Source organism: Bidens hawaiensis, unplaced genomic scaffold (assembly GCF_021521415.1).
Source record: "Bidens hawaiensis isolate Kalapana, Puna unplaced genomic scaffold, B.hawaiensis_p1.1 tig00014716_1, whole genome shotgun sequence".
NCBI lineage: Eukaryota > Viridiplantae > Streptophyta > Magnoliopsida > Asterales > Asteraceae > Bidens > Bidens hawaiensis.
Window position 1 is genome coordinate 553,461 of NW_027492290.1, and position 27,164 is coordinate 580,624.

The 27,164-nt window shown below is 34.3% G+C and overlaps 6 protein-coding genes across 7 annotated transcripts; 1 reads left to right on the top strand and 5 right to left on the bottom strand.

Annotated features, from left to right (window-relative positions):
- Nucleotides 1-379: 379 nt before the first annotated feature.
- Nucleotides 380-2,264, bottom strand: LOC143547394 (heavy metal-associated isoprenylated plant protein 26-like). 2 transcript variants are annotated; one of them, XM_077038831.1, is made up of 2 exons: nucleotides 2,170-2,264; nucleotides 380-861 (listed from the first exon to the last, which is right to left on the bottom strand). In XM_077038831.1, exons 1-2 carry the CDS (start codon nucleotides 2,251-2,253, stop codon nucleotides 487-489), a joined length of 459 nt encoding a protein of 152 aa, XP_076894946.1. In that variant the 5' UTR covers nucleotides 2,254-2,264; the 3' UTR covers nucleotides 380-486. The 2 variants fall into 2 exon arrangements, with proteins under 2 accessions (XP_076894946.1, XP_076894944.1); XM_077038829.1 differs by having other exon boundaries at nucleotides 380-870; nucleotides 2,170-2,254.
- Nucleotides 2,265-4,550: 2,286 nt separating this feature from the next.
- LOC143547421 (SKP1-like protein 1A) lies at nucleotides 4,551-6,685 on the top strand. The gene is made up of 2 exons (XM_077038851.1): nucleotides 4,551-4,856; nucleotides 6,256-6,685. The coding sequence occupies exons 1-2, from the start codon at nucleotides 4,560-4,562 to the stop codon at nucleotides 6,427-6,429; spliced, it is 471 nt and encodes a 156-aa protein (XP_076894966.1). The 5' UTR covers nucleotides 4,551-4,559; the 3' UTR covers nucleotides 6,430-6,685.
- Nucleotides 6,686-8,188: 1,503 nt separating this feature from the next.
- Nucleotides 8,189-10,554, bottom strand: LOC143547422 (uncharacterized). Its single transcript, XM_077038852.1, has 5 exons — nucleotides 10,428-10,554; nucleotides 10,127-10,323; nucleotides 9,795-10,035; nucleotides 8,644-8,780; nucleotides 8,189-8,560 (listed from the first exon to the last, which is right to left on the bottom strand). The coding sequence occupies exons 1-5, from the start codon at nucleotides 10,549-10,551 to the stop codon at nucleotides 8,333-8,335; spliced, it is 927 nt and encodes a 308-aa protein (XP_076894967.1). The 5' UTR covers nucleotides 10,552-10,554; the 3' UTR covers nucleotides 8,189-8,332.
- Nucleotides 10,555-12,603: 2,049 nt separating this feature from the next.
- LOC143547405 (uncharacterized) lies at nucleotides 12,604-16,270 on the bottom strand. The gene is made up of 9 exons (XM_077038839.1): nucleotides 16,165-16,270; nucleotides 15,799-15,957; nucleotides 15,398-15,583; nucleotides 14,978-15,160; nucleotides 14,572-14,757; nucleotides 14,241-14,426; nucleotides 13,881-14,060; nucleotides 13,084-13,260; nucleotides 12,604-12,837 (listed from the first exon to the last, which is right to left on the bottom strand). Exons 1-9 carry the CDS (start codon nucleotides 16,268-16,270, stop codon nucleotides 12,668-12,670), a joined length of 1,533 nt encoding a protein of 510 aa, XP_076894954.1. The 3' UTR covers nucleotides 12,604-12,667.
- Nucleotides 16,271-20,360: 4,090 nt separating this feature from the next.
- LOC143547395 (uncharacterized) lies at nucleotides 20,361-20,831 on the bottom strand. The gene has a single exon (XM_077038832.1). The coding sequence runs from the start codon at nucleotides 20,819-20,821 to the stop codon at nucleotides 20,423-20,425; it is 399 nt and encodes a 132-aa protein (XP_076894947.1). The 5' UTR covers nucleotides 20,822-20,831; the 3' UTR covers nucleotides 20,361-20,422.
- Nucleotides 20,832-22,180: 1,349 nt separating this feature from the next.
- On the bottom strand, nucleotides 22,181-26,725 carry LOC143547396 (protein ALTERED PHOSPHATE STARVATION RESPONSE 1-like). The gene is made up of 4 exons (XM_077038833.1): nucleotides 25,552-26,725; nucleotides 24,168-24,388; nucleotides 23,841-24,064; nucleotides 22,181-23,317 (listed from the first exon to the last, which is right to left on the bottom strand). The coding sequence occupies exons 1-4, from the start codon at nucleotides 26,447-26,449 to the stop codon at nucleotides 22,483-22,485; spliced, it is 2,178 nt and encodes a 725-aa protein (XP_076894948.1). The 5' UTR covers nucleotides 26,450-26,725; the 3' UTR covers nucleotides 22,181-22,482.
- Between the last annotated feature and the right edge of the window lie 439 nt (nucleotides 26,726-27,164).

The following is a 27,164-nucleotide window of genomic DNA, read 5'->3' on the forward strand; positions in this document are numbered from 1 at the left end:
TGAATCCAAAAGTGAACGATTCAAAATACATTTCCAAACTATAAAACCTAGTCAGTAGCCTAATTAATATAATTTTATAGTTAACTTGTGTTAAGTGAAAAGGTTCCTATATTCCTCACCTATAAATAGAGATGCAAATGCCTGTGCACAAGCACTTTGAAAAGAGAATAATTACCAAAATTAGCAAAATTTGGCAACTTATACTAACCTCTCACAAAGGTGATTTGTATTTGTCTTTAGTCTTTTGCTACCCCCCTTACACCTACCATCACCTTTTTTTTCTTCTTTCCCTTTATGTCATTTCTTGTTCTTTGTCTTTTAATGTTTTTGTCCTTTATAATAAGTTTAATAAACTCCTCAAGCAAACATATTCAAAAACTTAAATCTCATTTTCACATATTACACTTTTATTACCTAATAAATAAACATCTTACCAAGCCCATTACAAATCTTTAGAATACAATCATACTCTTCATGTCACATAGCTCACATGATAGCACACGCATTTGTGTTTTCATCACTAAAAGCTGTGGTGTACCGAACCTCAATCGAGCTGGCACGGGCCAATTGGTTCCTAGACGGGTCTTGATCATATCTCACATATCCAGCTGGCGCCTTCTTATCATACACACCCTGAGCATAAGGGTGGGCCACCATGTCATACGGTACATAGGGCCACAACTCCACCTTCTTCCCAGTCCGATAAGCCACACGAGACACAACCTTGTCTGGCTCAACATAACCGACCACCGTGAGCTTGTTTTGCTTCGGCTCGATGGTCACGGATGACACACCTTTCATACCCTCAACCGATCTCCTCACTTTTCGCTCACATCCTTCACAATCTATCTTTACTTTAATCTCCACCGTCTATTTAATTCAATGTATTTTTATTATAAATACAAAATTAGAAGTCATTTGTCAATCAAGTGAAAGTGTGGAACCCATATGAGTAATAAGTTGTTGAATTTGTGGGTCCGTTACGTATCTAAATATCTAGAGTTGTTGCTAGCATTTGTGTCATCAATAATTCACTCACTTTATAAATTACTTTTCCATTTAAACTTTATATGAAATATATTTGTTGAAAATAAATGTTATTAGTTGAATTAGTAAAAAATTAGTGATGTTTAGGTGGGTAATAATGTTGTCATGTATAAAAAGCAATATGAGATTATGAATATTATTACAAGGTTTGGATTAAATATAAAATAAATAAACATGTTATGCTAATTGTGTGAATCAGCTAGTGTAATTATAGTGTAATGTAATTATACGACGATGTAATTACATAACCGCACTACTTGATTCGCACAAATGACACAATTTTTTAGTTTATACGTTAACTTTCTCCTATTATTACATTTTTAAGTAATAAAATATTGATTTGTTACTAGCAAAAGAGTTAATATAGCATTCACTTCCATAAAGAGTGTGCGAATAATTAAGAATGAGGAAATGATACTGGGTATTGATACCAAGCTCATATCTATTAATAACCAACTTGTTTTGTTTTGTTTTTTTTGGAAAAACTGATAGCCAACATGTATAGTTAATTGCATTATCATTTGTTTTAAATAAATTTAAAAAGTTTAATATTCCAAAAATATTTTTACAAAATACGTAATATGAATAAAAAATTCATTTACCTTATATTGATAATCTAAACAAATCTAAATTCTGAATTTCTGATCAAAGTCGAGCTCAATTAGCTAGGCTTGATATAAGTTAAGCTCAAGTTCTGTATCTAAAGCTCTAGTCCAGAGTTACAAACACAACTCATTTATTAAAAGCATTGTTTTTTATTATTACAATGTCACATCAATTTTCTAAACCATTCTAATTTCGATCGGTCGCTTTTATTTGTTTTTATTGTGTCATCCAAAATAATTTTCACGGAGTTGTATACGGTACAAATATACTTGAGGTTGTTCTCAGAACTCAAAAGCAAGTTAAAGACAGAACCACCGTTCACTGTCACTGTCCTTGAACCCTTATGTTCAAAAGAAGCAAGAGCTAGTACATAATCGTGCAACTCACATTGCAATAAGTACAACAACAACAACAACAACTTCAGATCCGGTTAATAAAGTAGATACAGCAGTACTAGCTTGATATGAAAAGCAAGAAACTTTAAAGAAGGAATAATAGGAGATGTTAATATATTACCTGCAGTTGTTTTTGCTTTTTGTGTTTCTTGTGATCTCCACTTGAGCAATCAAACATGTTGGAGAGATGATCCAAAGCTCCCATGCTTATGACAAGAACAACGAATGATTTTGAAAATCTTTGGTGCTTTGTTTCATTATTTATGATGATGTCTTATTACTTGTTTAGACTTTAGACCCCCATCAAAGTTTTCTTTACTTTCTAAGTCCTTTACTTTGAAATATTGACGGTGCAAGTCCTTTAATCTATGAGAAGTTTATTATAATGTGCTGTGGTTTTTTGTTTTCATAATTTCAATTCAAAGCGATCAATAGGTATTTTACTTGGTGATTCTAGTATGAGTTTTTTTTTTCTTCGATTATTTTAGATAGGGGTTCCAAAGCCTAAAAGGAGGATGCGGGGCGTGAAATAAGAAATATATATTGAAATAACGTTGATTCCAACTTGATGTACTTATGTAAGTGAGAGTGGTTGTATTGAACTATTTGTGTTAAACTAATGGGAGTTTGTGCTTAGGGCATGCGTAGTGGGCCCACACCCAAATCCACCTTTGCTTGAAAATGCCATTAATAGTTAATAACATTACAACATCTCTAAAACCCATGTGTTGGTCATTTATGTGGCGTGGAGGAAACCATGTGAACCTAGGGTGTTCCCCTTCACTGCCTGCTATGAATTAGTTTTGAGTTGCATGTAGCATAACCTATGCTGAAAGTTGTCCTATTTTATGCTGAAGGCATGTCAACGTAGACTACATTGAACCCAACGTAGTATGCATATAAATCGTTTTAACTTCAAGGTTTTGATGTTTTGTGTTGGATCTTGCATGTCTTGTTCACTTATGAACTAATACACCATCAAAACCATCTTTTGGTATTACATGAGGTGGTGGATGATGATCAAGCAACCAGGACTAATATGGACAACACATCTTGTAATTGGTTTCATATATAAAAACTAAATCCTAAAGTTTTGAAAATATATTGTGATGACACCTTGATGTTGACGCTGAAGCCAAACACCTAACCTTATAAACATAAGCAATTTTTTGGGACCTACTTTTCTTGTTCTAAACGATGACGTCTAGTATTTTCAGATTTGGTTGTTACATGGTCGTGCTTTGATAATAGATGTGGAACACGATAAGTCTAAGGAGTGTTGGAATGGGGCTGGCCAGAATAGTGTCGACGGAAAAGAAGAGATCGTTTGTAGAGCAAGATATTATGGAATTATATGACTCCAATACCATAAAAATGGTTTGTTTGAGTATACGACTATATGTGGAGATTGGACGACAATCTAATATGTAATCATAACTGTCTCAACCATAAATTACGGTGTTGCAAAAATTTCTATTAATCCCAATTAATCGCTAGTCTTTACCTCACCGACTTGTCGTCGATTAATCCCCATTTGTCTAAAATCGGTTACAATTGATATATATATATATATATATATATATATATATATATATATGGTTAGATTAAAATAAAAACCCACTTGAGTTGTGAAAACTCTAAAAACCCATTCTCAACCACATGTTTTTAATTAAAGTTTAAATCTTGTGGTCCACAATTAAAGTTAATAAAAAATGTAAACATATATTATAACATTTTCTCTCTCCTGAAAACATATTTAAAAATTAGTAAAAAAATGTTAAAAAATAGCAAAAAAATGTTTTTTTTTGATTTTTTGATGTTTTGTATTAAATGTAACAACACATATTACGTGTGTAACAAAAAAAAACGATGTTACATAGGGTTTCACAACTCAAGTGAGTTTTTATTTTATACTTCCCCTATATATATATATTTGAAAATTTACATGTAAATTTCAACCCGATTAATCATGACTAATCATATTGATCCGATTAATTGCTAGTCGTTACCCCAACACCCGACTAGCGCTTGACGATTTCTACAGCATTGGCGATAATATACAAAACCCTTCATCTTCCTCTCCCTCTATGGTGCCACAAAATTTGACCATATATATTGAATTTATTTTGAAAGTTTCGGGCAAACGTGTTTGCTAACACTTGCTAATGAATTTGGATCTAAATTCATTTGCCAAATTAAGGAGTTAGCACAAAAATTCCACTAGCATACCTACTAAACAAGTCCAGTTTCACTTTTTACTACCGCCCTTTTGAGTTCGGTTCAGAACGAGCAAAACTAAAACCGAACCGTAAGAAAAAAAAAAGTATTATTTTGATCCGGTTTTGTTAATTACTTCAACAAACCGACTTCTTTCCCCAACCCTAAAATTATATTAAATTAAAATTACAATATATATACAACTTAAAATCCCCAAGGCACCCAAACGTCGTCTAATCAAAATCCCCAAATCCTCCTCCGCTAGGGTTAGGGTTTCCATCCAATTCATCAAACATGTCGTCCTCATCAAAGATCATCGTCCTCAAGAGCTCCGATGGCGAAACCTTCGATGTGGAAGAAGCCGTGGCGTTGGAGTCGCAGACAATCAAGCACATGATCGAAGATGACTGTGCCGACACCAGTATTCCTCTGCCCAACGTCACCAGCAGCATCCTCTCCAAGGTTATTGAGTACTGTAAGAAGCATGTCGAGGCGCCCAAGACCGAGGAGAAGGCGGCTGAAGATGATTTGAAGGCGTTTGATGCGGAGTTTGTCAAAGTGGACCAGAACACGCTATTTGATCTTATCTTGGTTTGCTTATTTCTACTATCCTTATTGTTTGATATTGTGATTTGCGATATGTTAATATTGTTTGGGTTATTGTCTGTTATGATTTTGATTAGTTTTGTGAATATTATATGAAATTCTGTTTTTTTTTTCTGTTACTGATTAATGGTTTTCTTTATTAACTTAAATAGAAGTCTAAAAGAGATAAATTTCAAAATACATAAAAGGCATGATGTCGGCGATAACAAATGAGCTTTATTTGAGGCTTGGGCACGGCTCAAGCTTGAAGCAGCTTGGCTCTTGTCTAGTTTATGTTACTGATTCTAGCTCGAGTAGATCGCGAGCAGCTTGGCTTGTTTGCACTCTTTGGGTCTTGTAATGATTAATCTGGTTTTCCGTTATGTAGTGATTATTTTTTAGGAACTGTATATAAATGCTGTGTTTTGGTCACTGATTAAAGCTTTTCTTAGGGTAAACTTAATTAGAAGGACAAAAGAGGTAAAGTTATGAATACACAGGCTCGTTAAGGCTAGACAAGCCAAACGAGCGTCCCTTGCAAGGCTTGAGCTAGGGCTTGATAACTATATAAGCTTTATTTGAGGCTCAGGCTCAGAAAAGCTCGCCTCGTCTCGAGTTTTTTTTATCGTTCTGAGCTTGAGTAGCTTGGCTTGTTTGCACCCTTAGGGTATTGTAATTAAGCGTAGAGGATTATAAAATATTGTAATATATTTTGAGTGTTAGCTTGTGTCACTAAATATAGTTTATGGTGTTTGCTTATCTTTTGAATGCAATGTTATTTAATAAAATAACAAAAGTAGTCATTTTCTTGGGTGTGTAATATTTATTAGCATACTTAAGTCATATGAAATGCAATTTTATGCTCTGTGTGAATTACATTCTCGATATTGTGAATTTGTGATTGAATCTGTTGTGTGTTATCAAGTTTTACTTGGGTATTATACTTTTTTTTGGTGCTAAATATGCATAATTTGTATACGGTTTATATTTGTTAAGGTTTGACACACATTATGTTTTACAGTTTTTCTAAGTGTTTTTGTGTCTGCTTAAATAGAAAGCATTGGCTAACTAACTTAAAACATCATAAGAAACTCTTCTTACACAAAACACTTATATGAATTCAACATAGGCTTGAACCAAAATTATGTATGAATCTATTAGATTACCTGTTTGAATTGGGATAGATAATAAGCATATAAACAACGAAGATGCATCATAAGATTATTACAATAACCTAAGTTAAATGAAGATAACATTTTTCATTGATGATTTTCCTTGCTTTTATATACTATATGGATCTGTGTTGCATGTGCATTGAATTTTGTCAACTGAATGCGAATTCATTATGGCTTTTTTTCTTTTATTTTGGTTAATGATTTATTTGGGTGCTATTTGTTGGGTTCAGGCTGCCAATTACCTAAACATCAAGAGCTTACTTGATCTGACATGTCAAACTGTTGCTGACATGATAAAAGGAAAGACGCCTGAAGAGATTCGGAAGACATTTAACATCAAGAATGATTTCACACCCGAGGAAGAAGAGGAGGTTCGCAGGGAGAATGCATGGGCGTTTGAGTAAAATCTATTTAAGTATGTTGAACCGACTTTATTTTATCATGCAAGTAGAAGTAGTATATAATTTGGGGTCTGTTATGTTTTTCCTAGGAAACATCAAACATCCGTAATGTGGTCTCTGTTTGGATTCTGCTGTCTTTGTTTTGTCGGTTTTAATTTTTTGAACCGTTTGTTGGGAGGTTATGAAGCTCATTTTGAACCATACTGGATGATGTTTTGAACTGATCAAGTTTTATGTGAAGGAACTGTTTGGATTTTTTGGGTTTGTTATTTTGGTTGGTTATGGCTCTACATGAATGATCATGTTCGGTTACATTGTGGTGCCTGGTTTTTATTGAAAATTAAAAGCCAAATTGCAGAAAAATAGATACCGTACTGGCTGCATTGGCCAGACCAACCGGCTTTTGTGATTGGAACCGATTTTTTAAAATGATGAAATATCATTCATGAATACAATGCATTTTTTTTATAACCAAACCGTAATATATCAAGGTTTGTAAAACCTCAATGTGATTGTCGATTTGTATTTTCGCTTATACAATCTCTGCTACGTCAACCTGCAAGGTTTATGGATTGCACCTCACAGTGATTCTTATCGACGATTGACTCCCCTGAAGTCTTCAATCTTGATTAGTTGTCCTCTTTGCCTGATAACATTTGATTCATTCTTTGTTCTTTTTAACTTATAAACAAAAACACCTAGAAACGTGAATCTTGATGATTTGAATTAATAAGAGATCTTGGAAATTACATCACGGCATCTTTTCAGAATCGCAGAATCGTTGGCTTCCTTCCATCACTTAAAAAGTTATGGTTTTTCTCTATCAAATCTTCACATCTAAGTTTTATGAACTACCTTTGATGAACACTCGTACATTTCTAATCGGTTTTGTGATGTTAATTTTGGGTTTCTTGGTGATTAGTTTTTATAGCGATGTCACATACGAGCGAACCCAAGGTTGTAAAACTGTGGTAGCATAAAACGATAGAGCATTAACTCAATTGCATTTGGTATTTAACTTTGTTGACAATGATCCTTTATAATGATGTATACAGTCCTAAATGATCGGTGTTGATTATTGTTAATGATGATACGTGAACTTACGAGTAACAGAGTAAGTTACTATGATGTAAGATTAGGATGATACTGAAATATCCGAGGACTTGCTAATGATGACAAGTTGTTACTATCGAAAATTTTATTGTTGATAGTAAGGTAACCTTTGCTTATAAATAGTTATTACTGAAGAAAACCTTGATGTTGAACAAGTGTCAGGTGGTGAAAGGCTATATTACGAACATGCAACAAATAAACAAGGGCAAGTAGACAAAAGTCTTTACAATAATATAAAAACAGGATGTAAGACGATTAAGGCTAAAGCAAACGAAAGTGTAAACCATGTTTCCAAAACAGGTCTAACGCAAATCTATACACTATGTTAAAATCCATAACCTTTATCCTACATATACAAAAGCTCCTATTCCTGACCATGTCCTCATAGAGACGTCTAACGAATCTTATCTAATATGTTTATTTCTATTGTTAGGGCTTCCATCTTTATCTTATTGTTTTTCAATCAAACAGCGATATTGTTCCACTACAAAGGTTTGAAGTTTGAAACCATAAACCGAACCGTATAAATCTTAAACTGGCCAGACCAACTATTTTGCTTTGATATAGTCGTTTCAACATATGACCACCCCAATTGCCAAAAATACCCAAAATGTAGTGAGTGAAGCAGTGTCTAAAATTAATACCAGAATACACTCACTGCTATCATTGCATTAGACTCAAAAACAATATAACATCTGCTTACAATCCTGTAACGAAACCACATACGGCCATCATTCAACTATCGTTACACATGAAAAGTACACAAGTAATCCAGCCACCTTTTAAATCAAAATCAATCTGGCAAAGCCGTTCCTCTCTCGAGATTATTCTTAATCTCAAGCGTGTATCTGCCAAACGCACGTTCAATCTTCTTATTGAAATGCTCGTTACGATCATTAATGGAGTCAATATCCTTCTCTTCATGAAACTTTCTTCTCCTACTAAATGCAGCCCTCTTCTCATCTTTGTCTCTAAGCTCCTTCACCATCCTCTCAATCTTATCCTCTGAAACCTTAGGTGCCTGTCGTTGTACAAACATATTTATTTACGACCAAAATGATAGCAATACCACGATGAATGTTAATTCATGAACTTATAACTTACCTTTCCATATTGAAGACTTGAAGCTTCTCTGTAGAATTCAGGATCCGCTTCCTTCATTTTGTTGTACTCTTCAAGGTCAACATCAATCTTCTTTGTCCTTTTCTTGTGTGCATCATACAAGGTTTTCTGATTAAAAACTGTTCAAAATTCAACATCATACTGGTTAGCAAGGTATTGGCGGCAGCCATGAGTTCTCTTGGTTCTCACACTTATCAAAAAAGAAAAGTTATATATGACCAAAAATTGGTGAAGAATTTCATAAACCCTACATACTTGTTGAATGCATCCAACCCAAACTTAAAATAGCATATGTGCCCTTAAAAACTAATTAAAATATCATATTTAGCATATTTCTCAAAAACAATCTAAAAATGACCATTTTACCCTTATTTTCTTAAACAATACACTTTTATATATACCCATTCTAACCTTAAAATTTTATTTTCACCCGTCAACAAAAACTACAAGATTTACCCATATTATAAAAACAAGTCATTTTATTATCCTTCTCATTTTCTTTTATATACCCATTTTAACCTTAAAAATTTCATTTTCACCCGTTACCAAGATTTTCCTCAAAACTATTAGATTTACACATTTTATAAAAATACGTGATAAAGTGAATATCATTTTCTTACTATGCAGTATGCACCAAAAAGGTTTTTTTTTATGTTCATAGTTTTATTTAAATAAATTATGTTTTTTGTGTTGGGCTTTCATTGATAAAATACGATTATGCTAATATTATAAAAGATGCGTAATAAACTTATTTACTACGCTTATAAAAAAATATTTAACTGAATAAAATTTAGCGACTACAAAACTCATTATATTATGAAATATTTACCAACACCTTTCTTTTCCTTATATGATTATAATTTGAGGGTGTTTTATATAAAGACATCATACATATTTGATAAGAGGTAAAATGGTCATAAACTATAATTTCATTTAAATTGGGCATAAAGTTCGGGTTGGATGTATATGATATTTCACAAGTTTGTCGGGGTATATATAAAATGCTCCAAAGCATTAATAATATAAACCAAAAATATTGATTAAATGCACTTAACAATTTATTAAACGAAAGCCATACTAAAATTAGATTTATTGGCTGTTAACAGGAGATGAAAGAATATGAAAACACATACCATCCCAACCGGCTGGAGCAGGATCCTTTTCCCACTTCTTATACTTAGTTTCCGCCACCTGTTGTGTATCTAACATATACGCTTCTTTCATATCCAGACCGTTTGCTTCAAGAAGCTTCCCGATCTTTTTCTTCCTCTCATCCAACCACTTCTGTTTGGAAATCCCTCTTGACTCTTGTGGACCCTCCATTCTTTTCTTCTCTGCCACCATGGCACTTTGATTGGCTTTCCTTGCCTCATTCTACATACACATGAATAAACATTTAAGCATACATATATGATTATAACGTACACTAAACAAAAAAACTATAAGTTAAGAAAAAGGTACTTACCATCCTCAGCCTTAACTCAAATAACTTCTTTTGTTTGCCAGTAAGTGTAGCGGGGTCCACTTGTGGTTCATCATCGGGGGCGTTGTTGTCATCATCTTCACTTGGATGATCATCAGGTTCACTTCTTTCATTATCGGGTTGAACCGGTGTTGCAACTGAAGTCGGTTGAGAGCTTCTGGCTTCAGCTTTCAATCCAGCTAAAAGATCAAAGCAGTTAGTTTAAATCCAATAAAGTCTTCATCTTTATTAATAAGTTTTTATAATAAAGATAACGAATGCGTTTTAAAAACTTTAAACTCACCGGGTTCGTTTATGGCGGCCAATTTCTTGGCCTCGGCAATGAATTTGAAGCAAAACTCAGAGCATTCATGGTACGGGTTTGAGGCATTTCTACAATCGGGGTGTACTCCGGATTTCGCAGTCATCTGTATACTCTGCAAATACTCCTAAAGTTATATCTATGGAACATAATCATCTAATCAACAAAGCAATTAGGGCAAACTCACTGAATAATTAGGCCAAAATCTTATGAAAGTAACTAATGGAATTGATTAGGGCAAAACCCCTAAAATACTATACTAGCTTCGTAGAAACCCTAATCGCAAAATCAAGGAAGAATCATAGAGATTTTTGTATATAGATAAATAAATTAACATAACATGAATGAATCTATAAGAATTAATACCTTGGAAGGAACATCGATCGATCGATCGGATGAAGAAGATAGATGAGTGACGGAAACCCTCGATTGGATATTTAATTCAACAGTTTGTGTTGCAAACTTAAAATATGAAATATTTTATAGTAAATTTAATATAATCTTTTATTTTATTTTTATTATTATTATTATTATTATTATTGTAATTTGAGTAAACGGCTAAAGTCATCCCCGAGTTTGGTTATAGTTGTCACTTTCATTCAAAATGTTCCTTTGTCAGTCATCTAGAACCATAAGGTATTATGAATTTTTCTTGTTATTTTCAATCCGATTTGTTAAGCCTAGTAATTTTTTAACGTTAATTAAGAGATAAGACTATCTTTTCAAATAGTTGATTGTTTTAATCATTTTTTTTAATTTATATGTTTTTAATTTATCTATTATCACCTTTTAATGATTAGTCAGCACCTTGCCATCGACTAATCCCAAACAGACCGAACAAACTAAATCAAAAGAACTAGTTTTTTTAATTGAACCAACGGTGTTGACTTGTGACAGCGACGATCTCAGGCTGGGCTATTGGTACACAGTGGTGTGGCTTACCCTTACACTTTATTATAATTACTCGTGGCTTCTTTTCTAGTAACGACATGTTTAGCTCTGAACTTTAATAAGTTCTTTTTTTAATTCCCATTGTTTACCCTTATACTTTGTTATAATTATTATTTAGAACCTCGTCTTTTAGTTTTTCTTTCTTTACATTTTATTGTACTTGTTATTTAGAAACAGACATCCATGCTTGAATGTTTTTATGTATGTTTTTTTTTTCATTTGTATGAGCCACTTCAGTTCCTATTTAATAATGGCTTGAATGGGTTCAATACAACTATTAAGTTAAACGAATTAGTTTTTTCTTTTTATGTTTGTACGCCCCCGCCGCAACGCAGTACGCAACATAGCGGCAAGATTCACACTATGAAAAAGAAAAATGAAAAAAAAACAAAGCTAAATCACCTGGTTTATTTTTAGCAGCAATTTCTTACCCCCAACAATAAATTTGAAGCACTATTTCATGGTACGGGTTTGATGAGTATGAGTATCTATAATAAAGATGCATTGGTTACAGCTTTCAATCCTTCCAGCTAAAATACTAGCAATTAGTGAATTGAAAACCTGTTAAGTTTTTTACTTTGGATGACAAATTCTTTTTCTGTTATGAGCAACACTGGGCTAGCAAGGGTAACGGTGACAATGGCTAGTCGAGTTACAGATTCACCACTCAATCATCCATAGGGCAACGATTTATGTTTTCGGGCACAGATTCACCACTGATGAACAAAAAAACTGTGATATGCTGATTACTTCTTGAAGGCCAATTTAAGCTAGCAAGGACACAAATGAGGATTCATGTATACGAAACCAAAACATAAAATTGTCTTAAGTTGCCATTTTTCATTCCAATCATCAATCACTAACACAGAGAATATTATACTCACGAAAAAACAAACTAATCCATGACTCCCACCACTGCTGAAATAACTACAATTGACGGGGAACAAAATAACACACGATTAACAACAAAACGGCCAAATTAAACTTCGGAGTTTGCATGAAAGGTCGGTCTTCAACTGTTCAACACAAGTCTTCTGCATGCGTAAAATTGAAGTGAATACAATTTACAAAAATACCCCTAGAAATTGTGGCAGTGGCGAGTGTAGGTACTGGGTCAACATCATTTTCCCCTAACTTGATAAAGCAACATGAATCAATCACTCAAAATGTGAAATAACAAAAGGTAAGAAACTAATTATATGCTCACATTAAAGCTAAAGAAAGTGCATTTAAGCTAACCTGGTTCATTTTTAGCAGCTAACTTCTTGGGCTCAGCAATACTCAACGCATAAATGGTACCGGTTGGATGGATATTTGCTATCTGGATGCAATTTCTTGGGCTCAGAAATAACTTCGAAGCAATATTCAGAGCATACATGGTACGGGTTCGATGAATATCTGCAATGTCGTTGTACTACAGTTTTCTTGACTTGAACAGATGCTGCAATTTTCGTCGGTTGAGAACTTCTCGTTTCGGCTTTCAATCCAGCCAAAAGATTATAGCAAATTAGTAAAATTATTGATCAACTAACACCGATTCCTTTTTTTACAAATGTCTTAAACTCTTAATTGAAAACCTATGTAAGTTTTTACTTTGTGTAAAGCAGCATGCATCAATCATACAGATGTGGAAAAAAAAACTGATGATATGCTCACATTAGAGTCAAGAAAGTGTGTTTAAACTAACCTGGTTCATTTTTAGCCGCAAATTTCTTGGGCGAAGTAACTTCGAAGCAATATTCAGAGCATACATGGTACGGGTTTGATGAATATCTGCAACCTTGATGTACTCCGGTTTTCTTAGCTTGAATAGATGTTGCAACTGAAGTCGGTTGAGAACTTTTGGTTAAAGCTTTCAATCCAGCTAAAAGATTACAAAAGTTAGTAAAACTATAATCAATGTTCAGCTATTCCTTTATTTTTATCATCTTTACGAACAACCTATCTAAGTTTTTACTTTCTACAACAAATTCATTTTCCCCAAAGATGATAAAGCAACATGGGTCGATTACTCAGATCATCATCATCATCATCATCATCGTACTCAGTATATCCCACCAATAGCAAAGCTATAGTAGGGTCTGAGGAGGGTAAGATGTAGACAGCCTTACCTCTACCCCATAAGGATAGAGAGGCTGCTTCCGGTGAGACCCCCGGCTCGATAGTAGTTTTGCATCAAGCCTTGGACATAAGGCACATAGCACTCAATCATCGGGACACCGGCTGATCGGTGCATGTACCCTTGTCTTTCGGCTATCAACGCCACTACATGATGCCTGATTAACCGTCCGTCACTTTTAACGTTATTTTCACGAGATTAGTAAAATAACGTCAAAATTGGTGCAATTTCACTTTTGCCCACCCGGGGGTTCACACATATATACATCATATGTGCGCACCGCAAGCAGGGCTAAAGATGAAGAAAGAAAGTAAGAAACTGATGATATGCTCACATTAAAGATGAAGAAAGTGCGTTCAAGTAACCTGGATCATTTTTAGCCGCAGATTTCTTGGGCTCAGAAGTAACTTCGAAGCAAAATTCAGAGCATATATGGTATGGGTTTGATGAATATCTGCAATCTTGATGTACTCCTGTTTTCTTATCTTGAACAGATGTTGTAATTGAAGTCGGTTGAGAACTTCTGGTTTTGGCTTTCAATCCATCTAAAACATTATAGCAATAAATAAAACTATTAATCAATTGATGCCAATTACTTTATTTTCATCAACTTAAATAAAAAACCATGCAAGTGTTTACTTTGTATAACAAATTCGAATATGAATAAATGTAAGAAACTAACGATATGCTCACGTAAAAGATGAAGAAAATGCGTTTAAGCTAACCTGGTTCACTGTTAGCCACCGATTTCTTGGGCTCAGAAGTAGCTTCAAAGCAATATTCGGAGCATACATGGTACGGGTTTGATGAATATCTGCAATCTCCATGTACTCCTGTTTTCTCAACTTGAACAGATGTTGCAGTTGATATTGAAGTTGGTTGAGAGCTTCTGGTTTCTGCTTTCAATTCAGCTAAAAGATTGTAGCAAATTAGCAATAAGTAAAACTATTAACCAATTGACACAAAATCGTGTAATCAATTACTCAGATGTGAAAAAAAGGTAAGAAACTGATGGCATGCTCACATTAAAGACGAAGTGACTACGTTTAAGCTAACCTGATTCATTTTTAGTTACTGATTTATTTGGCTCAGAAGTAGCTTCAAAGCAATATTCAGAGCATACATGGTACGGGTTTGATAAATATCTGCAATCTTGATGTACTCCCGTTTTCTTAGCTTGAACAGATGTTGCAGTTGATATTGAAGTCGGTTGAGAACTTTTGGTTTCAGCTTTCAATCCATCTAAAAGATTAGAGCAATAAGTAAAACTATTAATTAACTGACACAAAATCCTGCAACTCTTCAACTTAATATGAAAATCTAAAGTTTTTCCTTTGTATATCAAACTCTTTTTGCAACCAGATTGATAAAGCAACATGGATCAATCACTCAGATGTGAAAACAAGTAAGAAACTGATGATATGCTCACATTACAGACGACAAAGAGTGTGTTTAAGCTAACCTGATTCATTTTTAGCCATTGATTTCTTGGGCTCAGAAGTAACTTCGACGCAATATTCAGAGCATACATGGTACGGGTTTGATGAATATCTACAATCTCGACGTACTCCTGTTTTCTCAGCTTGAACAATAGCAGTTGATATTGATGTTGGTTGAGAACTTCTAGTTTCAGCTTTCAATGCAGCTAAATGAGTTCAGGAATAAGTAAAAGTGTAAAACTATTAATCAGTTGACACAAAATCCAGTAACTTTTTCATCTTAATATGAATACCTACAAGTTTTTACTTTGCATATTAAACTTACTTTCGCCCAAACTGATAAAGCAACGTGAATCAATGAATCCATCACTCAGATGTGAAAAGAAGTAAGAAACTGATGATATGCTCACATTACAGATAAAAAAAAGGGTTTTTAAGCTAACCTGGTTCATTTTTAGCTGCCGATTTCTTGGGCTTGGAAATAACTTTGAAGCAATATTCAGAGCATACATGATACGGGTTTGATGAATGTCTGCAACCTTGATGCACTCCGGTTTTCTCAGCTTGAACAGATGATGCAGTTGATATTGAAGTCGGTTGAGAAGTTTTAGTTTCAGCTTTCAATCCAGCTAAAAGATTACAGCAATAAGTAAAGCTATTAATCAAATGACACAAAATCCTGTAACTTGTTCATCTTAATATAAAAACTTAAAAGTTTTTTACTTTGTTTACCAAACTCAATTTCCTCCAAATTGATAAAGCAACGTGATCAAAGATTCAAATTTGAAAAGAAGTAAGAAACTGATGTATGCGCACATGAAGAAGAAAGTGCGTTTAAGCTAACCTGGTTCGTTTTTAGCCACCGAATTTTTGGGGTCAGAAGTAACTTGAAAGCAAAATTCAGAGCATACATGGTAGGGGTTTGATGAATAAGTACAATCTCGACTTGCTGCGGTTGATATTGAAGTTGGTTGAGAATTTCTAGTTTCAGCTTTCAACCCATCTAAAAGATTATTATAGTAATAAGTAAAACTATTAATTAATTGACACAAAATCCTGTAACTTGTTAATTTTAATATGAAAGCACCTATATATAAGCTGTTACTGTTTGTAGTTACCAAACTAATAATATTCTTTGCTATCAAATTGGTAAAGCAAGACGTATGAATCACAAAAGAAAGTGATGATATGCTTAAAAAAGTGCAAGAACCTGGCTGATTATTAGGCGACAATTTGTTGCAATGTTCAGAACAAACATGGTAGGGGTTTGATGAATGTCTGCAATAGGGATATAATCCTATTTTCATCTCAGGCATCTGTTTGTTTAATTGGCTGTTTGTATAAGCAAAAACTATATCAATGAACTAATAATAATAATAATAATAATAATAATATGAAACGCAGAATATAAGCAAAACCCATGTCAGATGAGAAGTAACTAGGACAGAACCTTACTATTGGATTGGATGAAGATGAGTGTCTGGAACCCTCGATATGAATTTAGACCACTCACATCGGTGTGTTTTAACTACTTTTATTTAAGATATTGACGACTGGTCGGCTAATTATTTATTTAAACAAATATGGAAATTACTTTTCCAATCAAAAGTCGCTCCACTGCTTGGATGGACACTTCTTTTTATTACTATTATTTATTTTCTTTTAATCATCTTTCACACATGATTTGATGGCATGATGCTATTGGTTCGGTATATATTTAGGTTAACTAACTATACTTTCATAAAAAGTTTAAAAAATTAGATTTGAGGGATGGAAAAAGATGGGGGATATTTTCAATATTTATTTTTTTCATTATTTTCCTCTAAATTTAAGAATAAAGTTGGAAACGAGAATAACATGTGAAAGCGGTGAAAAGTCTTATATATAAATTTTAACTACCTATAGTATTTTTTTTAAAGTTGTAAAGAATGAAATTGTGGTATTAAAGCTTATAAATAGAAACATATATAAAAAATATAAATCTATATATTTGCATCATGATATGAGGTAAAGGGGTCGCAAACTCGCACATATCACGTTTTCTAAATAATCAAGCCAAATAGCATGACAAGTATTATTATTAAATAACATGCATAAATTGTTTTTTTGGATAAACATAAAGTCATAAACAATTAAAATGAAATTAACAAAAGAAAAGTGACTTGCTAGCTAAAGGGCGCGTTTTTATTATTGTAGAGTTATGAGTTATCCATCATTGAAGATTGTTATTGTCTATGGGTTAAGGATTGTTATTGATGCAGGAAATGTACTTTTGAGAGGGCCTAACTTATTGACAAAAACATTTAACTCATATGAACATAAAGGCCCAACTTACGATTAAAAAAACTGGAAATGAAGTTCATGTCATACAAATTGCGTTATGCGACAAAATCCACATTTGTTGAAATGTTTAAGCACTAAACCACGAAAGCGTCTGATTCAACGTAAGTGGTTGCTAATCAATTCTCTAAATACCCTATGAATTTTGATATGAGTTTAATAAATTTTAAGAGTTAAAGCGACTTGAATTTTAGACTTAATGCAACTACGACAAAAAAAAAGTTTGATTAGTAACTATGGAATTACACCAATCCGAATATGTAATGTACTTTTATGTTATCTTAGAATCCCGTTTGTAAGAGTATGCATAACGGGGCGACATGCATGGTTTTTTTGGGTGAATTTCGGCTACAACACCGCCCCTAGGCTACAAAAGAGGGGGGGGGGGGTGGGAGAGGTACAAAGGTATGTCGCCGGATTTGGAATGGAAAATAATAATATTACAATCATGTGTGTGTGTGATATATATATATATATACACACACACATAGGGAGAGAAAGAGAGAAAAGATATAATACAATAATCATTAACATACAAAAATACCTATTCATGAAATTGGTCCATGAAATCACATCACAAGATCTCAAAATTGTCAATATATATCCAATTAATCATCGGTTCACCGAAAAAAACAGTTTTGGATCGGTAATTGATCAACTTTTTTACTTTTCCTCACGAAACCCGTTTTGAGCGTATTATGGATTTCTTGAGCTTTTTTTGTATTTTGGCTTTGAGTGTTTTTGTTTTTTTGTCTTTGAGCATTTTGTTTTTTTTTTTGCCTTGAGTGTTTTGTTTTTAGCTTGAGTGTAATTCGCTTACGTTTTTGTACGTTAAGAATTATTGTACGATAACTTAACCCTCTATATATAAGGTATGGTTAAAAGAAAAACCCACTTGAGTTGTGAAAACTCTAGAAACCCATTCTCAACCAAATGTTTTTAATAAAAGTTAATAAAAAATGTAAACATAAATATAGCATTTTCTCTCTCATGAAAACATATAAAAAAATTAGTAAAAAAACGTTAAAAAATGGCAAAACAATTTTTTTTTTATGTTTCGATGTTTTGTATTAAATGTTACAACATATATTACGTGCGCAAAAAAAAAACAAAAAAAAAAAAACAATGTTACATAGGGTTTTCACAATTCAAATCGGTTTTCATTCTATACTTCCCCTATATATATATATATATAAATATATATATATAATGTGATTAGGTAATATTGGGTTGCAAACCAATGTACCCTAAAATGAAAATCGTCTCCCTTACTGACGTGGTGTCACGTGCCAAAATAGGCACTTGATGAAGGGAGCCACTTGATGAAGTTTGGTTTTACCAAAGTATGCCACTTGATGAAGGGAACCAAATAGGCAAAATGGCAAATACAACAGGGAAAGAAATGAGGGAAACGACAAAGCATAGGTTAAAGTTAAAGACCTATAATGGGCGAACTAAGTATACAGTTTGAAGAATAAAAATAGACCAATGGTAGACACAAAATTCTTCGAGATACTCAACATTTTCGAAAATGACGAAAGGTATCTCGTGTTATCTATTATCACTTTTTAAGTTCTTATTCTTTACTATCTATTACGGTTTCTGGTTGGATTGGTCCAATGGTTGTATCATTTATTTTTATGTGAGGTTGTGGGTTCAAGCCTTATATGAAGTATTTTGTTCATAGTTGAGCCAAGAGATTTTTTCAGTTGTGGATTTCCTATTGGGAACACGTTTTGTTCTTTGGATAAAAAGGTGATCAATTTGCCAGTGTGATCTTGGATGCCCGGCTATTTGCTATTCGAAAAAATAAATGTCATATCATACAAGGTAGATTTAGCTAAAGGACATAAGTGAAAATGTAAAAGGTGAAGACAATACATGGTACGGGCATGGAGAGGGTTGGTTGTAAGGGGGTGGGACGATGACATAATAATGGGTAGTATAGGGAGAAGGTGGGGTTAGCTCGCTCGCTCTCTCGCTATCTCTCTCTCTCTCTCACACACACATATGCATGCATATAATACGGTAAATAAGCTTTAAATCACAACGATGCTTTATGAAGAGGGGCTTTAAAGCCCGTTTCCTACGTGTCGATGACATGAAGTGCGGTAAAGCCCCTCCACAACACACAGTCTTAAGTGATTTATGCTCATAAAAATCTATTTATTCCGATGAATTTTGGCTTTCTATTTTGATTCAATTCGGCAATTCAATTTAACTGATTCAGATTTCGTATTTCATTCATTCCTTCTACGGAGTTATACATCCCTTGTAAGTCGTCAATTTGACAAATCAATTTATTTGATTCAAATTTAAGATTACATTCATTCTATGGCTTTTCGCATCTCTTGCTAATTTATTTTTTTCTTTCAAACTCACAAACTTTCTATTCTACATACACATATTCGTTTGTTTACAATCATGGGCCTTAAACCTTGTTCCTTAAGAAACAAGTATTATCCAACTCTTTAATACTATCACAAATAGACCAAAGACCCTTTTGTGGTAGCATCATTTGTTACATGTAACTTATTTATGGTTTTTCTATACAAATGTTTCCTCTGTACAAATATTATCCCTTCTAAGTTTTGTGTTAACCAAGAACACTCAAATCTTTTATAAAAGACCAACAAATTCATGCATGCTCTTAACCATTTTCCATCAATTGTCATAAAAACCCATAGCAACTCGTTTGTATTGTTTAGATGAGTTCATAAAATTGGTTTGTAGATTTGCAAATACTTAATGCATCAAACAAGTAATAGCCATATACGCAAAAACTACAAGTAATACATGACACAGATTCAAGTACGAAACAATGTTCATCAACCTCAGGTATGTTACTCATGATACGCAATGAAAATGCTAAAGTTGATAAAGAGACAAGTATACTGTACCGCGTAACCCAATATGCATCAAAACTCAATATCTCCCCTTGTAAACAATTAATCCTAAGTTCTAAAATCCAACTCACATAATAAAAGAAAAACAACAATTAAGCATTTCAATTTGGGGCATGAAATGTTACCACTGAACACAAATTCATCCTGCAGTTATTATTATTATTATTATCATAATTATACAAATCTCTTACAACATTTAGCCCAATCAAAAACAAAACTAAATCATAGACTGCCTTTAATAATCTGCCTCCTGGCCAAAAACCTCGCAATCGGCGGAGTCACCGCAATCGTAATCGGAACCCTAACAGGAAACAACGCCTTATTACACAGCACAGCCAAAGCCAACGCGCCGCCGCTGGACGCCGCCAGCTCCGCCGTCCGGTTCCTGTTCTTCGATTTCGGATCTGAATCATCAGGTTCCTTAGGGCCGCCCATACCTACTTTGTCAAGGATGGATTCGAGCTGTTTGAATCGAACCTTCTCCAGAGCTGACTCGACGTCGAGGTTGTTCTTGATGGCGATGTAGAGGCCGGTGATGCTGGCGGCGGACACGGAGAGATGGACGCCCAGAGCAACCTTGCCGTATTTTTTAAACAGCTCGCGGAATCGACCTCCGGCCATTGATTTAGGGTTTTAGAAGTCGGAGAGGATGAATAATAAGTGGGACTGACCAGCCGCCGGCGTACTCTACTCTTTTGTAATGTAATTGGGCTGGGCTGGGCTTTAGCAGTACGTTGTATTTGTAATAAGAAAGCCTAAATTAATAGATGGGCCGTTGAAATATATTTTGTTAATAGTCGACCCGTTAATCCAGATTGGTTAATAAACAGGTTTTCAAAGATAACCATACCTAGAGGTGGGGGGAAAATACCCGGTTCCCAATCCGCGGGTACAAATTATGTATCGGTTCCTTTGAGAAATGGAATTAGGATCCCGCGGAACCGATTCCATCCCTACCTTGTCAAAACCTGGATCCGACCCAACCAAAACCCAATAAAACCCAGCAAACCCGATCATACCCTAAACCAATTTCTACCCAACACTGTTCTTACCCAGTTCTGGTTTTTAAAATACCCGATTTGTGCACCTATAACCATAACTCATATGATCGGATATAATCAACTTTAAACCGGATTAAAAATACGGTTTAAACCCCAAACCGGTTTCAAAGCTTGATTCCAAGTATATATAACCAATGCATATTATTCAATGCTACCAACTGACCACGCATTCCTGGAAAACTGTGTTTCAGTTCATGCAATTTGTATATTTTTTGGATGTCGGTCGAAGTTGGTTTACGTAAGATCTCTTACTATATAGCTTAATAACACATCTGCAGAATTTATTGTACATGTTTTTTTCCCGACATTTGAATATACCCATAAAAAACATCATATGTCATGTCGTATGCCATATGTAGAATTGTTGCAGTGCACTTTTGTAAAAAATTTCTTCTCTCTCGCATCTCAATGTAATGTAAAAAAAAACGAATCCGTACTCTATATGTTCTACGATTTTTAGGAATAGTTGTTTACTTATTTGGAACCGCCACTTACACTGGTCATTCGCAAAAACCAGGTTTTCAGCAAAGCAATAGGAGATACAAACGGTTTGCCCACCCTCACCATTTTGGTTTAACCGAGCTTTTCTAGTTCTTGGACATGATGTATGTTCATCATCAAATAATATATGCACCGTGCATTTCATTGATTCAATAAAGTAATCGGTATGTCAAAATCTTGTTAGTGATAGATTCATGATGTTTAAATGTTGCAGAGGGTGAAAATTTTAGAAATGGTTTGTTGAAATGGTTTAAATGGTTTGTTAACCACCTTCCAAATGGTTTGACACCTTATAACACAATAGGTAAGACCATAACTCTTGAATAATAGCACCACAATGATCACTTGTCAAATAAAAAATAAAATGCATAAAACAACTCAACAATAGAACCCCCACACCATTAAGAAAACTTTACACACCAATTGCCCACTTGAATATCCACCATTTTTATACAAACTCATTGGGACTAACTACCCATAGAGATTTGCAAGAAATGGTCAGGTTTCAGTTTTAACCAACAAAATTGTGAGCAAAAACACCAATGGCCCTAATCAAATCTACCAACAAGAACAAATTAATGAAATCAAATTCAATCGCGAATGCGTCTCAGCAAGAGGCTTCGAACACAAATCACAATCTAATGTACAACAATCACTAAAAAATAACCAACACAATTACCTCAAAGAATCCTTAAACAACACAAAAGTAACTATCTTTGGTCATCTAGTGCTCCCATCTTCTTGGATACAAGAAAAGTTTTCAACTTTTTCAGGGTTCTCACGGTTACCGACAAGATCACTATACATCTTTAGTGACCCTTTTGAGAACTCTATCAAATCCTCAAAAACCCGACAAAACCCGTTTTGAAAACCATTTAACGTGATCCTTTGAGTTTCTTGCATACAACTTTGATGTTTCCCTCTTTCAAGTTCTACTTTTGCTCTAAACTCGTCTAAATACTCTTTTCTTGATTTCAAGTAATCTGCTTTTTGGTCAACCTCAATCTCACAAAGCTCAAGGCCCGGCATCTTGGTTTCAAAAGCCCGAGTTTCGGTTTTCTGAAAAGCAAGAATCTTGCGGTCGAGTTCTTTAGACAAGCTATCAACTTTCCTTTTCTGATCTTGTTCTTTACCTTGCTGGATCCATAAAGAATGTAAATCTTTTGAAAAGCTTCTCATTGCAACATAAACCGATTTGTCAGGTAATTTGTCCATAAAGTTGAACCAATCTTGACAAATCATCAGCAACGGGGGGCCGTTTACTGTTTGAAACGGTTGAGATGTGTTTCTGCTTTTTGAGTAGAATTCAACTTCTGGGACTATGAACTTTGATAGCCAGCTATAAAGGGCTCCAACATATTGTTTTTGTGCAGTTAGGTAGTCGCGAAAACATGCCCGCCAGTTTTGGAATTCGACCTCTAGTTGCAGGGTTGCGAGACGGTGTGTGTTGTTCGAGAATTTCCCATATGTTGGATATGTGAAGAGTTTGACTTCTGACATGATTTTGTTTTGGATTTCGTGTGATTCCAACATAACCTTCCACATGTTCATCATGCTGCATAAACATGACACGGGTTATGATTATGATTTACCACTGTTATTGTGTATGGTGCAAACGGGTGATGCACGTGAATAACGAGCCAAGCTAAGCCCAAGCCTAGGTAAGATTGGCTCATTAGCTCGCCTGTTAGGCTCGTTAAGCTGGCTGTAGTCTCAGTCGTCTGCTCGTTTAACTAAAGCTTAAATTTTTTAATATATGTATATAAACAATATAAACTATAACCAAAAGTTTAATATATATAATACAAAATGTATAGTTTATCAGTTATGCATTATGTGTATTTTATAAATAATAATTTTCTTCTTTATATATATCAATGTATAACAATATAATTTAATTTAAAAAAAAAGGATCCATGAGCCGGATAGAGCTTTTTACAAGCTGAGCTCGAGCTCAAAAATTCTGCTCGTTAAGACAAACAACCCGAGCTCGAGCCTCAGCCCAACCAGGCTTGTGTGGCTCGACTCGTTTACAGCCCTAACTTGTACAAGTAGTCATTGAAATATTTGATGCATACCCGTGTAAAAGCTCAATAATTTGAGGCTGCAACTCTTCATCTCTAAGTTTCTCAATTCTTTCTGAATTTGATTCGGCACTTCGAATCGCAACCAAGATCCGACTGTACAAATCTTTAACTGCAGCCCGTGTTTTGTCTATGGTTCCCCCCTCATCCCCCTTCACATCTTGGTTCCTCAATTGACTGCATTTTCTCTCGTATAACTTCCGAGTGTTGTCTCCAGCCTAAATATCATGAAAATGTCTCACTTTTATTCACTTTGACCAGAAAAGTCAAACTACAGGTCATTTGCAAGAAAGCAAATTCCAAACGATTGACATGAAGTACCTTAACTTCTTCATATAACTTCTTTTCCCAAGCATAGAGTCTTCCCAATGTTAATGAATGGCTTCCTGAATTCATCCCTCCGCCATCATCAAAGAGATCGTTATCGAATTCGGTCCACATGGAAGCCGTTTTGGAATTTGATGCTACAAGACTCTTACATGTTGATGACCGGTAAGATGTTGACAGTGATGTGATTGCTTGAATGAGCTTAGTTGAATTTTCTGCATTTTTACAAGAGAAATTTAGTCTTGAAAGTTAAAAATGTGAACTTTGACTCTCAAAAGTGAAAATGTGTAGTATCTTGAAATATATGGTGTAATTACAATTAAACAAGAATAAGAATTGGGAAATCATGCCAAATTAAAAGCTTGAACGGATGTAAGAACGATAAAGTAACCGTCTTTGAACTTGTGAAGGCATTAGGTTTGACTCTTGAAAGTCAAAATGACAGTAATTCTTGTAAAGTATGACAAAATTAAAAATTTAATGATGTAAACAATGCAGGAATCTAGAAAATTTAAATACTTATGGATAGAGGGAGTAATTTCTAAAGGAGGGGTATTGTGGTCATTTTGAGCATATATTTTCTACTTGCAAGTCCATAATAATCATTTTGGCCTCATGAAACAGGACCCACAAAATGAAATTCATGCTAGCAAAAGTGGCTAAAACAGGAGCCTAAACTGATCAAGGGCAACCTTTTAATTTTTTGCACATAGTTAGGGGACAACTAAAACTGTAAGGAAAAAGGCATGCAAGAAACAACAATAGATGAAAATTTCACATTTGACTTAAGATAGTCAAACAAAATATTACTCAAATTAGAACTCAAATAAAGCCTCTTTTAGTATTCTACATTTCTAACCCTCAAATAAATTTTCAGCTGGTGGTTTAATATTTTTTAAAACAAGATAAGTTACGTTGACTAAATATTTGACCTTTGCCATGATGAAAAACTAACATGAACCACATACTTTATCAGAATTCAGAGTTGATGATTTAACCTCATCAGCCAAAAATCAAGTGGTCAAGAAAATGAACTAGATTTGACTGAACTATTGCAACTCTGAAATGACTAAAAAGTCCCTGCCTTTCAAACATTTTAACTTTCCATAGTCAAACCAAGCACTTTCCAAAACCAGAACTCAATACTTTTCTAGTCCTAAAAGTTTTTCTTCAATTGCATATTACTACATGTATGAACAAAAACTTTTATATCCAAATAAAAACAATTTTATATTTTTTACAAAAAATTAATAGTGGTTCATTTGACCAAAGTTTTGACCTTTTCTGAAGATATAAAAAGGTTTTAATAGAACAACAAATCTGGAATGGGTGTGTATGTGTGTGTGTTTGATATGCAAAATGACCAAAAAGCCCCTACCTTTAATTTCTTCCAAACCAGACTGTAACTGGATCCTGTTAGATCCCAACATCTTGGATACACCTTTCCCAGAATCATAAACCCTAAGAAAATAGTCTTCAATAGCCTTCAATGTTTCCAACAACTCCCTCCCATTTTCAGGTGTGTCAATGACAGTCAAACCCTTCTGTGCTTCACCCTGGCTCATGTTAGCACAACCCACCACTTCACTCCCACAGCTCTCCTCTTCTTTCACACTTTCTTTCTTCTTCTCTTCAACACTCACCACTTTGCTTTTCACTTCTTCAAGCTCTGGTATACCTTCTTCCCTAACTACCCTCAAATCTTCATCAGAATACCTATTATACCCTCCCATAACTTCTGGCCTCATGGTCACAAAAGGGTCAAAGAAATCCCACCCAAACTCTATGTTTTGTGACTGCATTGGTGGCATACATGGAGCAGGTGGGGCCATGTAAAAATACCCACAACCCTCTTCTTGTTTCACCTCTTTCTCACTCCTGAACTTACTTTCTCTCTCCTCATCCTCTTCTGAAGAAGTTGAAGACGATGAACAAGAACAAGACCCACATGCATTGGAATCTTTAGAATCTTTAACCTTTTGGGTAGGGCTTTGATCATGGTTTTGTTGAAGAAACAAAGGGTTTGACACAATCTTGTTTTCTTTAGGGGGTGAGGGTGGTGGTAAGGTTATTAAAAAGGGTGATGAAGCTGATGAGTGTCTTGCAACAAACAGTTTAATAGCAGCTGAAACACCATAAACTGATTGACAGTATCTAAAATATGCATCTGCAAGATTGTACCTTTTTTCCACAGCTAACTTCAAGAACTGTTTTCTCTCTCTGCAAATGGTCACCACTTCCTCTTCTTCTTCCAACTTTGTAGCAACAAAAAACATTTGAAACTAAACCCTAAACCCTAGAAAGGTATAATATAAAAAGAAATGATTTTTACAGTGGGTTTGTGTGGAAAAAGGAATCTTTTTTGGAGGTTCAAGAAAATGCAGGTTTTTAAAGGAGGAAATCAAGAACAGGCTCATTTGGTAACAAGATTCTTGATTGATGAACCCTGAGAGAAACCCATGTAGTCAAAATCATTTTTCTGAAGAAAAATGGAGAGAGAGAGAGAGGGTGGTGGGTTTACAGAGAAACGGAGGAGAAATAGTAAAGTTAGGTTTTTTTCTGAAAATGGCTTGTCAAACATATGAGAGAGAGAGTCTGTGTGTGTGATTTATTTGTTTAAATTTCAAATATGGAGTAATGTGGCTTCTGTGATTTGTACATTAAGCAGTAGCATTTGTACTTGGTTCATGGATAGTTGTACATGGGGTATAGAGACTTGTAGGCATGCCTTGGATTTTGGATTTTGGATTTTGGATTTTTGACCACCAGTGAAAGGAGTGAATTTGGTTTAGATTATGTTGTTTTATATTGCAGGAATAAACTGTTGGTATATGGAATTTAGCTGTTGATATAAAAGAAATGTTTTTTTTTTATTTATTCAAGGTTATGTCTCTTTTTTTAAGACCTCTACTTTTTAAGAGTAATATATTTTACAAGGAAATTAGTTTATGGGCTTAAGATGGTGCATTTAATAAGAAGATTGTATGAGTG